At 34.9% G+C, this 17366-nt stretch overlaps 2 protein-coding genes across 2 annotated transcripts; one reads left to right on the forward strand and one right to left on the reverse strand.

Moving 5' to 3' along the window:
- Positions 8446-9919, forward strand: LOC104718960. Its single transcript, XM_010436793.2, has one exon. The coding sequence runs from the start codon at positions 8630-8632 to the stop codon at positions 9740-9742; it is 1113 nt and encodes a 370-aa protein (XP_010435095.1). The 5' UTR covers positions 8446-8629; the 3' UTR covers positions 9743-9919.
- LOC104718971 (peroxidase 39) lies at positions 12146-13760 on the reverse strand. The gene is made up of 4 exons (XM_010436803.2): positions 13551-13760; positions 13151-13345; positions 12892-13054; positions 12146-12725 (listed from the first exon to the last, which is right to left on the reverse strand). Exons 1-4 carry the CDS (start codon positions 13758-13760, stop codon positions 12313-12315), a joined length of 981 nt encoding a protein of 326 aa, XP_010435105.1. The 3' UTR covers positions 12146-12312.

Genomic DNA, 17366 nt, shown 5'->3' on the forward strand with positions numbered 1-17366 from the left:
ATCATATATATCTAAGTTCTATATATATCCTAATTAATAAATCACAAACAAGCAAACAGAAAGTTTTCTATAAGTTTTAGTAATTACGGTAAGCATGTAAAAGCAATCTTTACACTTCGATTCTCAAACTCGCTTTATTTTCCAATGCAAAATGTTATATCGAACTGATCCAAGATCAGGAACGTAGACTAGAGGCTACATGCGTCAAGTGCACTCGGTTACTCATGCTTATGACAGTTTTCATAAAATGTACTCATGCTTAGGAGTTAGGAATCAAAATTGTTGTTATTCTCTTCTCGTTCTCTACGATGGGCCAGACAGCGAAGAGTTTTATGTATAGGCTACAAAGACCCGACGCGTAGTTAGTTATGTGGCTAATGTTATCGAGTCATGGATCTATATACAATATTCATCATAGTCCAGTACTAAGAAACAGCCCATTAACTTAGAAGATTCTAAATATATGAACGTATTTAACAATGGTGCATAATTTCACTATTCAGTCAACTTAAGTGTGCGTGAGAGAGAGTGTGGTTGAGGTCCCAATCAAAAACTTAGTAGAAAATAACCTTTTTCAAAATTTTCTCTCTATCTTTTTCATTACATATAGGGGAAAACAACAGAACATAGGGGAATATGTTCCTAGTAATTTAGAGGAGAAGACTATTTCTTTCCTCAGTTTAGAATATTAACAAGAAAAGTAAAACCCAAATAAAATATAGTTAACTTTGTAACTATCAACAAGTATCTTTCAAAGAGTTTACATTTTATACAAAGAGGTGGGTTGGTAATCGGATTGAATTACATGTAAACCGAAAACGTAAGTATTTCTTATGGAGAATAATATATCAAAAACAGATTTTATTTCTAAAAAATGTATGGATCTAAGTCTTTCAGATTTACAAAAACAAATAAAAACTTACCAATAGTAGAAAACTAGAAATGGTAAATCCATCACCATGCTTTGTCGTTATTGTATTTTAGAAGAAAAAAAAATCATACTGAAACAATAAATTCCAACGAGACGCGTTTAAATCTCTCTCTCTCTCAGATTCATATTTGTGGCTGTCAAATGATGGCAAATCAGAAAAATAGATAAAGGTATTTTTAAAAAAATTATTAAATTCTTTCGTTCGCTTTTGTTAGTTAAATTGCTTTTCCAACAATGATACTTCGCTGATGATAAATAAAGAAACTATTCGTACTTCTCAACTTTTAAGATATGATATTAATTCATACGCGTTAATTTGGGAAATTATAAGAATACGGTTAAAGCTCAATCATGAGTTTTTTTTCTTTCTTTCTATTTATAATAAGAGAGAAGCTATAGATTCCATGTGGCTTTCTCATAATACATACACTCACTTTATAAAAAAATAACTAAAAATAAAGACATGGACCGACCATATGATATGGATATAATGTTATAACCGTTTTTGGTATTCTTTTCTAACAGTCATCAACTGTAAACTTTAACTGACCATTTTAGAATAAACTACCATAACTAATGATCCTTATTTCACGCAAGAGTAGATGGAGAAAACGTTCCATACTAATCAGTAATAAAATAACCAAAAAAAAGAGAAAGTTATGAATTATTGTTTCATATTTCTTTAAATCTATAAATAAATAATTATATATTGCATGCTTATTTTTGTTACAACGTTTTAGAACATTCTCATGTCACATACTGTAGGATGAGTATCAGAAAATAATAATAATAAAAAATAAAAAGAAGGAGAGAAAAGATTAAACCTTCACATAAAATATCTCGGCAGAGACACTCAGAGATCCAGGTGTGAGAAAAACTTTCCAACTATCTTATTTTTATTGGTCATAGACAATAAATTTAATTAAATAATAAAATAATATATATATATTAAAAAAAAACTTTGAGACCTCAAATTGAGGATAACCGATAATTGTGGTCTTAGGGGGTGTTATTGGAAGAAGTATTTTAATGGATTTCACTTATTAGTGGATTTTAGAATTCTATAGCTTTTTAATGCATTTAACGTGGATTTGTTGTCATTACTTGTGGATTTGAATGACATTACTAATGGATTTGAAAGTCATTACTAGTAGATTTTATTATTTTTGAAGTTAAAAAAAAAGATTTGAAGAGGTCGTGTTTATAAAAACACTCATGTACCTTAATTACTTTTCTGATAAGCACTTGCAGCCTGGGGAACCAAAATTCTCATCCGTCACAAATGGAAAAGTAATATTTAAGTTTCGACACCACAGAGTTCTCAAACTAAAATGAGCAAATAAAATAAACCTGCAAATTAGTAGCTGCGTTGGAAGCTTGTTTGATAAAGGTATTTTCCTCTGCAGTAATATGGTTGTATACACTTTTTTTTTTTTTGAAAACCCTTAATTATATTAAGATAAACTCAAACTCCAATGAAGGAGGAGACGTAACAAGAAACAACAGTAGACTGCAGTACAAGATGAAAGGAAAATGTGAGAAACTTGGTCTTTTGAAACCCGATAACCACAATGATACCGTCGACTTCATTGCTTGGCCATCGACATTGAGAAGAAGGATGAATTCTTTGCAATCCGAATAATAGGCCAGCCTTAATACACCCGACGCTAAAGCCACGCTGATCGCCGCCTTCAAAGCAGTGCCTCTGCTACTAGAACAGAGGAAACAAAGGGTCTTGAAAATGATTCTTTCTTGATTGTTGCCTTAAGTGGATCCTTTATGATCCACCCAGAATTGCAACCAATACTTGTAGCCATGTCCACTCGATGAGCTTCTATCTTCTGTGGTGGTAGCTGGATTGATTGGGTCTTTTTGACACAGAAGTTATCTTCCGTCAAGCCTACACCTCCACCCAACCTGTTTACAACACAAGAAGCACCAACGCTAATACTCAGGACTAAGCCCTTAGCCGCAGAAACAGTTAAAACAAAGCTAACAATAACCTCAACACAAGGCAAAACGGACTCACCATTAAGGTGATCCGAGGGATAAGCTGAGCCGTTCAAATCCACACCAAAGCCAGGAACATTAGCATCCACAGACTGTCTAACAGGAGACAATACACCCATTTTAATAAAGCTTTGATCAAACTTGATAAAACGAACATCCTCATAATGTGGTAAACAAACTTTGCGAGCCCTCATAATGAGGTAATAGGGAACTAACAGAAGGCAGTATCTAGACCATTGCATCACAAGCAAGTGGGTCACAAAGAACATACCTTCCGACGTCATATTAGGGGAGAAGGGAGACCGTGAAAACCGAAGCTGCCATTTGATAAGAGAGTAGATCTGGGACCTTGTAAAAGCTGAAGTCTTGACGAAACCGGACCATAATCTGCGTACAGCATGAGAGGAGGCCCATGGGAAGGCTACAAACGTATCACTGTTGGACCCGATAGGCTGAACCAAACCTAACCATCCCAACGAGTTCACGACGAGAGCAAGCAGGCCGAAGTCTTCTAAAGAGTCACTCACCCTTACGCCTAGATGAAGATACGCGGCGGAGGCAGAAGCGGAGAAAACCTCGGAGAGGGCTAGAGATGGTGGCTTGGCCGGTAGAGGTGCAGTGTAAGTAGCTTGTTTGATAAGAGTATTTCCCTCTGCAGTAATATGGTTGTATACACATTCAACATAAGTAATAAAACTAAAAAGATTTGTGAAATCCTCTAATTCCTAAGTATGATGCAGTGCAAGAACCTATAACACATATACGAAATATAAAAGAGCAATAGCTAGAAGAGAAAAATTGAAAAATCTCATATGTATCACAACCTTTTTTCTAACTAAATACTACAACAACAGGTCTATTACTGAAAATCTCATATGTATCACAACCTTTTTCTTGGTTGAACATCAAATCATGTAAGTCAGAGGGACATAGTTTATATTTAAAACAGAGCATAGACAGAGCATGGCATATGTCAAGGCCGAGACTGAAACCAGACGAGGAGGGCGTCATCCAGTTTCGTTGATCCAGCTTGGCTTAGGGATAAAATACGATGTCTGACCGTACGGTCAAGCTGAGTTATAAGCTGAGTATGAGATAGAGGGAGCTCACCTTGCCGCGTCTATTTCTTTCCTTCCAAATAAAGTAGATAGAGGCCTGGAGAGTATAACGGAGGAGGAAAAGTGTAGAGCCCTGGTAAGTGAAACTGGAGGCCAGCAAAATAATCTCCGTGAAGCAAGTCGAAAAATGTGGATGGATGAGCTTCTGAATCAGCCCTTCCCAAACTTGTGTGGAGAAACTGCAGTCAAAGAACAGATGCGATAGATTATTTCTTCAAGTACAGGAAACATAGCTTCCTCTGCATCTAAAGACATGCACTTTGTTTCATCCATATTCCATATGTTCCAATCAAATTCAGCAGCTCTTTTAGCGTCCTCTGTCTCGCGTAATCACAGTCCATTGGTAATTTTTAAAAAAAAACATGAAGAAACAAACTGATGAAACAAGAAAGAGATAAACCTGAAGAAAGTCTCTTGATCAATATAACGACGATGACGATGACGATGACGAGACGACGACAACGACAATGACAATGACGAACGACGACGACGCCGACGCCGACGCCGACGACAATAAAGACGAAGACGACGATGACTATCGATTTTTATCGGGAGAGATACTCATAAGAAGTATGAGAGAGATGAAATACTTCAAAAATTGTTAGGATTGTGTTTGTTCATGTTTTGGATGTAAAATACATTAAAATCTGAAGTGAACAAAATCCATTAAAAATGGAATAACGGCGATTTTACAAATGCTTTAAAATCATCTAACAAATGTTTAATCCAATAACAGCAGATTTTATTGTATTTTCTAAAATACCTAATTGAATAACGCTGGATTTTGAAATCCATCAAACTCCATTAAAATACAAGGTTGAATAACATCCCCTTAGATAGTTCACGGGAAAATTATTTCTACTACTAGTGAATTGTGCATATTAATACTTTTTGTTACATGCATATCAATTCATACTAACTGTTTAAACTATAAAACGGAATTTATGGGAACCATGGAAGAGTTCAAAAGCGCACAGAAGCCAAGAGATGTGCGTGAGACTCAGTCAAAGCGTTCTCTCTTCTCCTTGTCACTATTTTTGGCTTTTGCTTTCTCATAATGTATTTAATATTTTTGTTATTCAAATCATATCTTATCTTTTTGCTTCTGACAACGATGATATATTCAACCTGATGGAGACTTTCCAGAAGAGGTTCAGTTTTTCAGAAGAAACGGTCGGTCTGATTCTTTTCTTTACACATTTTTGTGCAACGTAACTCCTCAATTCGGTGGATAACAAAAGAAAAAATATCTCCCGTAAAAAGTATCTGAACATATTGATAAGGCCTCTTCTGATATTTAATACAGCGGTCAAACTAAATCCCTATTTTGTCATAAGAGGAATTATAGTTGGAAAACAAAAGTTAGAAGATTTCTACATGAAAAGGATTGTATTTAGCTTATTTTAATGTAATTAAGCTACTTTCCAAGTAAAAAAATAGTGTAGGTTCCATTTTCTCAAACAATTTGAAGTAGGGGACTTGCTCTATATTCATTTCGTAGAGAAAATATTAATTTTCGAAAAAGATAGACATTTACTTAAGCTATAAATAACTGTGTGTAAGTATTAGGATATATGATATTTTTATAATATTTTACACAGAGATATTTATACTTTCTCCAGTTTTATGCTTATGTGTCCATGTCCTTTTTACATTTTTGTCCTCAGAGAAATAGAAGGTTAGTGGACAAAGGAAAGAGAAAGGAATGTATATTGCTATATTCTTTTTTTGAATTAGTAGATTATAATTATATTTTTTCTACATCCAAGTGTATTCACCAAACTATGACCACATGGATATATATGATCAAGATGTTCAAGTTAAAAGGAAATTATTGGACTATGCATTTAAACCCTAAATCCTAAACATTTAAACCCTAAATCCTAAACTATGACCGTATGGATTGCTTATCATGGATTTGGTAATATGATTTTACTATTGTTTGCATCAAAATATATATATATATATATATATATATATATATATATATATATATGTATATATATTTTATAAACATCCAAGTATATCCACAAAACTATGACCACATGGATATATATGATCAAGGTGTTCAAGTTAAAAGGAAATTATTGGGCTATGCATTTAAACCCTAAATCCTAAACTAAGACCGCATGGATTGCTTATCATGGATTCGGTAATATGATTTTACTATTGTTTGCATCAAAAAAAAATATATATGATTTTACTATTGTTTGCATCAAAAAAAAAAGTATATATATATATATATATATATATATATATATATTATGAACATCCAAGTGTATCCACAAAACTATGACCACATGGATACATATGATCAAGGTGTTCAAGTTAAAAGGAAATTATTAGGCTATTCATTTAAACTCTAAATCCTAAACATTTAAACTCTAAATGTTAAACTATGACCACATGGATTGCTTATCATGGATTCGGTAATATAGTTTTACTATTGTTTGCATCAAAATATTTTTGTTTTTATTTTTTTTATGAACATCTAAGCATATCCACCAAACTATGACCACATAGATATATATATATGATCAAGGTGTTCAAATTAAAAGGAAATTATTGGGTTTATGCATTTAAACCCTAAATCCTAAACTATATTGTTCAAATCAAACATCAATTTAATTATAGTTTGAAGATGAGAGATAAAGAGAGGATGGATAAGAAGATTGAAAAATGAAAGTGTATGAGATAAAAGAGAGACAAGAGGATGGAGAAGAAATGGTTGAGTTTGGTAATGAGAGAAAGAAAGAGATAGAGACAATTAGAGAAGCCAGGGAAGGAGAAGAAGTTATATGTCAGAAAGAGGAAAGAGTGAATCTGGCTATTGGTGTTTTGATAGAGTGGACGAAGGAGAGAGAAAATATTAGAGAGATGGAGATAATAGAGGAAGAGAGATGAATTGTAAAATAGTAGTTAGATGTATTGTTGTCCCTGTTTTAAAAATCCCCGCCTAACACCGATTACGCCCCGCAAAATCGCTAGGCCCACCTTTTCCGCCTCGATTAATGACTAATCCCCGCCTAGCATTGATTATCCGATTATGCATGTCTAGTCCGATTATTTTCCACTTAGTTCCGCTTAATTTTGTGTATACCAATTTTTTTTTAGAACCAAAGAAAAATCAAACATAAATATTTTTGTTATTTAGGCATTTAAATTAAGAGATTATGATGTTTTACAATAACTAATGTATAACTTTTAACAAAAATCATAAAATTTTCTTTTAAAATGATGTTTTTATGTGTTTATCATAATTTTAAAGACAATACTATAGTTTTATATTTTATTTGATATTTTCCTTTAAACATAAATAGAATTATACATATATTTAGTACAATATATTTTTATTTTATTGTTAATTTAATAAAATAACCCTAAAACTAGTCTCCGATTAATTCCTGTTAAATCTCCGATTTTCTTGCTAGGCGCTAGGCCCACCTCGACCGCCCGACTAGCGCCTAGCAATTTCTAAAACAGGGATTGTTGTTAATAAAGTTTAAGTTAGAGGATAGTAAACATATAAAAAGTATAGCAATAGCTAGAAGTGGGTGTAGATGATATTACTTTGTAGAAAAGTGGGTGTAGATGGAAAATTCCTTCTTCTTAAACTAGGTTAGATGGTCCCAAGCCTTCATGGAACTCCCTTGACCACTCAATTAGGAGTGTTAGCCCAGTGCCACCGGTACGTTGATGATCAACATCCCCTAACGGTACTGTTTATATTTTTACGATTAAGTACAGTGGACTGGATAACTGATGGAGACTAGCTAACATATAAGAAGATATAATAGTGTAAAGTACTATATGTGGTTAAATATAATATATTACATATATATATATATATTGGTGAACAGCAGATTGTGGTTTAATTTTACAAACAACAGATTAAATTCTATAAATATAAGATTTAAAAAAAAAAAAAAAATTCTATAGATATGAGATTTAATAACACTATATTTTGAAGCATGATTTAAAATGATTAATTATTTGAATAATAGTGAATTATAGTTTATTAAAATCTGTAGTTGCATAAATGTGTTACGAATTTTAAATAATAACTTATCTAAGTATTTTATACGTAGCAAGATTTTTGAATAATGATTATTTTTCTATGCAAAAAATATTATTAAAATTTTTGTTTTAGTGGATAAAAAGTAGAAAAATACTTTTGTATGTATTAAAAATTATAAATAGTAGAATTTTTTTTTTTAAAGTTGAAAAATACTTTTGTATATATTTACTATTTAGACAAGTTACAGTTTTGCATTTAAATCAAGTTTTCTTGATACATCAAATCGAAAGATATAATAGCACTTAACAGTGTAGTAAAAAAAAAACAATTACTTGACCAAAAAGAAAAAGAAAAAAAAAAGAGAGAGAGAGAAGAACAAGTCTCTGCTCTTTGGTCTAGCTACCAGACAAAAACTCTTCTCCCATATAATAACTCTCTGTTCTCTGGTCAATCAATAATAATCTCAAAATAAAATAAAACACCCTTTTCTTGCTTTATCAAGATTCTCTCCTTCTTCCCCCACAAATCTTGTTTGTAATCTCGCCGGTTTTAATGGCACCGGTGACAGAGCATCAGAGTTCTTTCCTAGGTCGACTCAGCCGTCGCAATCAAGTCGTTTCCATGGACGTTAACCACGAACAAGAGCTCGAAGAACTCGAAGATTTCCAAAAACACGTAGCTGAGCGTTTCGCCGAGTTACTACCACAACCATCACCATCACCACCTTCTGACTCGCCGGAAACTCACCCGGTTCTATCGATCCAGTGGCTAAAGAAGCTTCTTGATGTTTTCATGTCCTGTGAATCAGAGTTCCACTCTGTTTTGACATCGAACCCGTCTCAGATCTCTAAACCACCGTTGGATAAGCTTGTACCGGAGATGCTTGACCGGATTGTTAAGGCTCTTGATATCTGTACCGCCGTGGTCAACGGCGTTGACTCAGTCAGACAAATCCAGCGTCTTGCGGAGATCGCTGTTACGGCGTTGAAACAAACGCCGTTGAGTGACGGAAGCGTTAGGAGAGCTAAACGAGCTCTAGGAAGCCTCCTCGCCGCTTTGAACGCTGATAAAAACAGCGGCGGAGGAAGTGGTAGGAGGTCAACGTCGGAACAGTGGTCTTCCTTTGGTAGGCGTAGCGGCGGAAGCGGAGGAGGAGGAGGGTGTGTGAGCAAGAACTGGTCGGCGGCGAAACAGATTCAAGCAATGACGGCGAACCTCGTAGCGCCACGTGGTGGAGAGGCGTCGCCGATTTACATAATGAGTAGTGTGATGGTAATGGTGATGTGGACGTTAGTTGCGGCGGTTCCTTGTCAGACAAGTAACGGCTTATTAGTTCATTTGCCGTTGCCTAAGCATCAGATTTGGGCTAGCGCCGCCGTGAGCATCTCGGAGAGAATCGGTGAAGAGATGAAAAAGAAGGAGACGCGTTGCGGTGGATTGATGGAGGAGATGCAGAGGATGGAGAGGTTAGGGTTGAAGCTGATGGAGTTTAGTGAAGGGTTTAGGTTTAATGGGGAGGAGGATGTGAAGGCGGAAGTGGTGGAGATGGAGGAGATATGCCGGAAAATGGAAGAGGGGCTTGAAGGGTTACAAAGACGAGTTAGGGAAGTGTTTCATAGGTTGGTTAAAAGCAGAAGTGAGATTCTTGAAGTGACTGATCACTGATTAGTAATCTTTAACTTTGTTGTGAAAAAGAGAAAAAATAAAATTTATAGGTCTTGATTGTTTTATTTTATTTATGAATGATAATGTTTGATGTATATAAATTACAGTTTGTAATTTAAAGATATGTATACACCATGTTTCTTCTCAAATTTATAAATTTTGGTCTTTGTTTTTTCACATTGAGGTTTTATGTGGTACTCTAAGAGATTGTTGCTTGGACTATGTATCTTCTAAAGACTGGTAAGTTAAATGTAGTCTTCACATCTTTAAGTTCTTACAAATACAGTTTACACTTGTCTGTAGCTTATCAATGGTAAATTTGAGAAAAGAAACAAAAACACTGATGAACCCATCCAAATTACAGGTAATTTGGTTACAAGTGGGACAATGGGCTTTTTATAAGCCCAATTTAGTTATTAGTCCACCGTTGAGGTTGCCATTTTAAATCATGGCCTACTTACAATAGTTAAAAGAAAAACTGAGATTGTTTATTTTTATTGTTTGACATAAATATTAAGATATTTGAAAATAAACTAGTTATCAAATATAAATAAAAAGTTTGTAACCTTTTTCAATTTTCATCCTTTCCATTCATATTTTCAAACCATTTTATATATAACCAATAAGAAAAAATTTGGTCATAACTTGTTTCTTTCTTGATTTAATACTTCGTCTAGTTGATCTTAAATTAAATATTTTTTCTTCAAATATTTTATCTCAAGATTACTTATAAGCACCATATATCAAAATTGGCTTTTCTTTTACAGGTAGCTTTATTCGTCAAATCTAGTCACTTCATAAAACGGGTTAATCAATTTATATTTTCTAAAGATTGTGATCAACAAACAGAAAACAAGATTAAAGAAGGAAAAATGATCGTCAGCTATTTGAAGTATACACTAACACATAGCCACACATACAAACAATATAAATGTCTTGTTAACTATGTGAACTATTGTCATCACATAAGGACATCCATAAACAAGCATATGTTATGTCAACAACACCATAAACATTCGAGGTTAGTCGGAATCCGGCGTTGACCGGTATTGACCGACGTTGACCAATATTTAGCGGCGTTGACCGGTGTTGACCGCTGTTGACCAGAAAAAAATATTCAAAAAAAATATTTTTTTTCCTAATAATAATAATTTTTGTTTTTATGTATTTTTGAAAATACAAAATTAAAAATGATATTTAAATAGAAAGAGTATAAATTTGTAATTGTTTATGAAAAAATATACTATACATCAAATTTTGGTGGTATAGTTTTATTATATTATTTTTGGTATATTTTATGTATTAAGAAACAGACAATTCGTGGGTTCACCCTTACGGGCGAACCTCTCTTATTCATCACCTTTAAATTAAGGAAACAAATCTTAATTAAAGAAACAAAATATGTTGATCAATCAATTTTAAAATTGTTAATTTTAATATTATATTACAGTTTTTAATTATCACATATAAAACCCTAACCATTTATTATAAACTCAAACCGACATATAATTTTGTTTAATTGTAAAATCTAAACCCTAAACACTCTTTTATAAATCCAAACAGGCATATAATTTTATTTAATAGGAAAATCTAAAACCTAACCACTCTTTTGTAAACCCAAACCGACATATTATTTCGTTTAACTGTAAAATATATACCCTAACCACTCTTTTGTAAACCCAAACTGACATAATTTTATTAATAAAATATATTTTTTTAAAAATATGATATGACATGCCATATTATTGTATTCTGATTTGTTAATTAAGAGAGATGAATGAGAGTTGTTCACCCCTAGGCTTAACAAAATTAGTTACTCTATATACCACAAATTTTGTTTTTCATATTATTTTTATTTTTATTTTGTTAAATAATTTTCTTGTATTTTTTTGTTGTTATATGTTGTTTTTGTAAATTATACAAATCATTTATCTTTTTAATTTATTTATCAAAAATACATAAAAACAAAATCATTATTATTTTTAGAAAAAAAAATATTTTTTTGAATATTTTTTTTTGGTCAATGCCGGTCAATACTGGTCAACGCCGGTCAACTCTGGTCAACGCTGGGTTCCAGCAGACCTCGAATGTTTATGGTGTTGTACACATAACCTATGTTTGTTTATGGATGTCCTTATGTGATAACAATAGTTCACGTAGTTAGCAAGACATTTATATTGTTTGTATGTGTGGCTATGTGTTGGCGTATACTTCAAGTAGCTGGCAATCATTTTTCCATTAAAGAAAGCTAATTATCACCATTTTCTGTTATATTATTATACACTAAAATTTTCTAAAGTTTATCTATTTTAAAAGAAAGCTAATGCATCTGAAAAAACATATATTATTCAGAAAGGCAAAAGCAAGTTTTTATTGAAAAATAAATGGATAGAAGATTAAAGATTGAGTACAATTATTTCACAAACGTGAATATTATTCGAGAAATCACATTTCCACCACATACATACATGCCACGAAGTTGTAAACACCCAAAAAGTCGACAAAAAACACGAAAATTAACGATATTAGAAAAAAAAAAAAAAATCAAAAAACAAAAAGTAATAACATTTTTAATTAACAAATGCACATGTTCTTCGGATCTCTCCAGCTGACCCGGTTTTGACACCAATCCTTCCCATTTTCTCCATAGACTTCGAGAACTCACTAAAGAAATCTTGCTCCGATCCTCCGGCAAAACGTCTGACCTGAGCCAGTGCCGCGGGATTCATAGTTAATGCAGCGTCAGACTCGAAAAGTCCACGACGTTTCAGGACAAGCTTGAAGTAGCTAAGATCGAAGGTGTTTCTACTACCGGGATCCATTTCGACCTTTGTTGTATTGTCAGCAAGAGATAAACATCTCCGTGACTTGAGATTGTCGGCGTATTCGCTGTCGAGTGATGGGTCTTGGTCCCCAACACCGGTGAAATTGAAGAGACGGTTTGAGAAGGATGAGCAATGAGACACTCCAATCGTGTGCGCACCTAAAACGTTTAATTTGACACTGTTTTTAAATACCATACACTAAAACGAAGACATTTTAAATAAACCATTTAAGTCAACACGTAACGTTTTTATTTTATTTTATGACGTTAGCTCTCAAGCCTCAACCAAACCCAAGAAAATAGACAATTTGGAGTTGAATTTTACCGGATAACAAGACGAGGTCTTTAACATCAAGGCCTTGGTTTGCAAAGAGGGTTATAAGAGTCGTGAAGTTTCCGAAAGGAGGAGGAATATTGTCTCTAGCCTCGGCAAAGTTAGAGATACGTCCGTCTCTACGTCCAGTTGGAACATTCCATGTTGGTCCACCCTAAGCCAAAATTAATCAAAACCAGTTAGCTCTTGTATCGGGTGTAGAGTTTAGATCAAACGAGGTAACTAGGTAATTTAGCATATATATACTCACAATAGCAACAATAGAGTCTCTAGTTGCGAGGGTGATGATATCGGCGCATGAGACGATTCCAGGGCATTTTGATTCTAGAGCAGACTTTACTTTATCGATGAAGTCAAAACCTCTAACAGTTAGATTCGGAGGAGCAAGCTTCTCGACTTGTTGGTTGCTCGATGTCGCGTTGATCAAGATGGAACCATCACAACCCTGTCAACACCAATACGTACGTATTTATATATCATACCTATATGAAATAACGTTTTTGCATATATTATATGGTAAACGCATGCCTTATAAAAATTTCCAAAGTAATTCTTATGATACCAACACACAATTATACATATATATATATATATGTATACTGCGATAAAATTATAGTACTTAATAAAATTTATGAATTAATTAAGAATACCAGAACGAAGCAATCGTGGAAATGCATCCTAATAAGGCCAGCAGCCAAAGATGGTGCATTGTTGATATGTTGGTTGACAACATCTTGAACAATCTTCTCTGCGGTAGGGCAAGTTTTGTCGTAGAATCCCATCTTCAATTGAGCTTCTGAAAAGCTCACAGATCCTAGAATCGCAAGAATCATTACAAGAGCCAACCCGAATCTTGCCATTTTATTTTATGTGACACTTGAAAATTTTGATTTGACAATGTTTAATGGAGAATAAGAATTCCCAAGTTAGGATTATATATGGTGTTGGTCGTGAGAGGATAAAGCAACGAGGAGAAGCGAACAAGAAGAAAGAAGCTAACTAGCATGTTCTATTTATTCCTGTTTGATTTGAATTATCATCACTAAAATAATATTGCCTTGTCTTTTCTTATTGTTATTACTTATTAATGTTTTTTAAATTTTTTTATATATAATTTAAAGATTAGTGTATATATACAGTTTTATCGATAAATGAATTTTTTTGTCAAACCAGAAATTTCATTGAAATCAATTGATACAGACCGGGTTGGACAATAAAACCGATTTAGCTAACGAATCGGCTTTTTGATTGTTCTCGCGCTTGATAAAGTTAAAACAACAAGAGTCAAAACCTAGAGAAAGACAAAGGATGTCATGGTGAATCCCGTAGAGTTCCTTGGAGAGGGGCTCTGAATGGAGTGCTTTGATTAGCTGTTGCGAATCTGAAGCAAAGATGATGTTTTTGATGCCTTGATCGAGGGCCTGATGAATGGCAAGAGGAAGAGCCGAAGCTTCAGCCAGAAGGGGGGTGCTCACGTTCTGGAGAAAACCTGTGCCTTGGGTCTCCGACATCAGAGGGTAGTCAGAGAAGATCCATCCCAAGCCGGCTTCACGCGAATCAGCTCTCCACGCGGCATCAGAGAAACACCGGATCGAGTCTGATCGAGATAATAGATCCGAGGGATTTTGGTGAGATTTAGGGCTCTGTGGTGGCAGATCTTGGGCTGTAATCCACTCTCTCGCTTGATGTATGGCTGTAGAGACAATATCCGGGCCATTTGGAGATTTCTTCTCAAAGATCTTCTTGTTCCTGGTGGTCCAAAGCGCCCAGAGGATCCACGGCGACAAGGTTCCTTGGCAAATACCAGTTGGGGGTAAGCAGGATAATTTGTTGGTTACTTCAATCCCCTGTCGAACACTGGTGATCATCTCCAGATTTGGTTTTTGTTTGAAAGGAGCTAGGTTCCATACTTGCTTGGCCATAGGGCAGTGGAAGAAAAGGTGGAGGCTCGATTCCTGCTCATGGCAAACCGCATCCGGGTTGATATTCCTTTCCTGCAAGTGTCTTCCTGTTGGGAGAGCATTGTTTAGTGCTTTCCAAAGGAGGAACTTCACTTTGGGCGAGCACCGGAAGTTCCACACTTCTTTGAGCCAGTTGAAATCTCTCAGCGTCTCATTTTGATGCTTCTGGTGATTACTTTCTTTTGACGCCTCATGGTAGCCAGATTTTGCTGTATAGACTCCTGACTTGGTGGGGAGCCAGAGGTAGCGATCCGGGGCATTCAGCTTACTCGGTCTGAGGAGGAGGATTTCCTCCTCATGATGAGGTAAAATCTCTCGTATCTTCTCTCTATTCTAGGTCTTAGAGTTAGGACAGATTAGATCATTCACACACAGGTGTTGATACTCTTTTGGTGGTGGTCCTACAGGTAATACGGGAAAGGTCAGGGAGATCCAGGGATCATACCAGACAGAAGAATCAGTTCCGGAACCAATAGCCTTTCCCAGTTGAGATTTCAACAAATCTCTCCCAATGCATATTCCCCGCCAGCCATGTGAGGTTGTTGATGAGGCAAAACATGTGAGGAAAGATTCTGTCTTGCAGTATTTGCCTAGGAGAAGTCTTGCTAGCAGTGATTCTGGTCTGTTGAGGATTCGCCAGCTCACTTTCGCAAGGAGGGCGTCATTGAAATTGGTAATATCTCTAAAGCCTAACCCCCCATCCCTCTTAGATTTTGTCATCTTGGTCCAGGCTAACCAAGTCATTTTCTTTTTCTCCTCGGAGGAGTCCCACCAAAACCGCGTGAGAGCGGATTGAATCCTTTTGCATAATGACTTGGGGATCTTAAAACATGACATAGTGTAAGTGGGCATTGCCGAGAGGACTGATTTAAGCATAGTTGTCTTATCCGCGGGAGAGAGGAACCTGGAGGAGTAGCTTCGGGATCGTTGTCTTATTCGGTCTATTATCTGGTTGAAAAGGTCTCTTTTCTTCCTGCCAAACATCTCAGGTAATCCCATATATTTGCCTAGACCTCCCACCTTTTGGATTCCTAGTAGGCGTTGTGCCTCAGTTTTTGTGTCCTCAGATGTTTTGGATGAGAAAGTAACTGCTGATTTAGCTTTATTGATCATTTGTCCTGATGCATTCTCGTATTTCTTCAGGATGGTGAGGAGCGTTGAACAGCTTTGGCCATCAGAGCGACAAAAAAACATTGTGTCGTCTGCAAAGAGAAGATGGTTTACTCGAGGACAGCCTAGAGCAAGTTTTTAATTAAATGTTAATAAAAATGAAATTAATATAATTTAACAAATAAAACAAAATTATTTTGAAAATATTAATTTAAATCACTTTGATATTTTACTGACAATTTGTACATGCATCATTCTAACGATAGACAATTTCATCCCTAACTTTCCATATCAGTATAAACGGCTCTGCATGTAGCACTTTTGAACTTCTGATTAATCTTACACCCTTAATCTAAGAAAATGTATTTTGTAAGGATGGTATTGTTGGGTACAAACCAACGTCTCACATCGGAAGATTAGAAAAGAAGTTTCTAATATATAAGTCAAGTCCGAACCTACTTAGTATGAGGCCTTTTGGGAAGGAGCCTAATAAGAAATCCGTGCTGGTTTTGCCATCTCGGTACAAAGCGGACAATATCATACTAATAGAGACTTGACTTGAGCTTAGAAAACCTAACAATTGGTATCAGAGCCTAGGTTGAAATAAATAGACCTAAGAAGTGGGTATGGGCTTAATGATTAATGTGGGAGAAGCCCCTCAATGTGACATGATAAGAAGGGTACCTTGCGAATAAGGAAGCACCGAGTTAATGGTGACAAGATTTCGCTGAAGGGGAGACCTAAGGTTCGTAGTCCTTGGTTTGAGGGGGAGTATTGTTGGGTACAAACCAACGTTCCACATCGCAAGATTAGAAAAGAAGTTTCTAATATATAAGTCAAGTCCAAATCTATTTAGTATGAGGTCTTTTGGGAAGGAGTCCAATAAAAAATCCGTGCGGGCTTTGCCATCTTGACTAAAGCAAACAATATCATACTAATAGAAACTTGACTTGGACTTAGAAAATCCAACTGATGGAACCCCAAACTTAATCTAAAAGCTTTTAAATTAAAACCGTAATGATCATCAGACGAAAACACTTTGACATAGATTCTTTTATGCTATAACGATTATATATATATATATATATGACTTAATGGTTAGTGGAATAATAAACCCAATAATTTGTGCTAATTATATTTTATTTACCGTGCTCGTAATTTATTCAACTTGCCATGCAAGGACACTAAGTACAAACATTCCAAGCTAGTTTTTGTGTGTGTGTGTGTGTGGCTTGATGATACGTATGATAGCTCTCTTGGAAATAAAGGTTACATTTACATAGATAAGACATTCGATAAATCTTTTTACTTTGTCGAGAAAGTAGGTAAGTTCATTAATTGTATTTGGTAGACAGATCACTGCATTTGTAGAAACCAATTTTTTAAATAACGGTT

The sequence above is a fragment of the Camelina sativa genome, chromosome 2 (genome assembly GCF_000633955.1).
Source record: "Camelina sativa cultivar DH55 chromosome 2, Cs, whole genome shotgun sequence".
In the NCBI taxonomy this organism is placed as follows: domain Eukaryota; kingdom Viridiplantae; phylum Streptophyta; class Magnoliopsida; order Brassicales; family Brassicaceae; genus Camelina; species Camelina sativa.

Bases quoted from the DNA above. Each gene is read 5' to 3' on its own strand.
- LOC104718960 (XM_010436793.2), top strand. From the start codon at position 8,630: ATGGCACCGGTGACAGAGCATCAGAGTTCTTTCCTAGGTCGACTCAGC.
- LOC104718971 (XM_010436803.2), bottom strand. From the start codon at position 13,760: ATGGCAAGATTCGGGTTGGCTCTTGTAATGATTCTTGCGATTCTAGGA. The intron at 13,055-13,150 runs GTGAGTATATAT...ATTTTGGCTTAG, and splicing joins GAGACTCTATTGTTGCTATT to GGTGGACCAACATGGAATGT. The intron at 12,726-12,891 runs GTAAAATTCAAC...TAAACGTTTTAG, and splicing joins AGACCTCGTCTTGTTATCCG to GTGCGCACACGATTGGAGTG.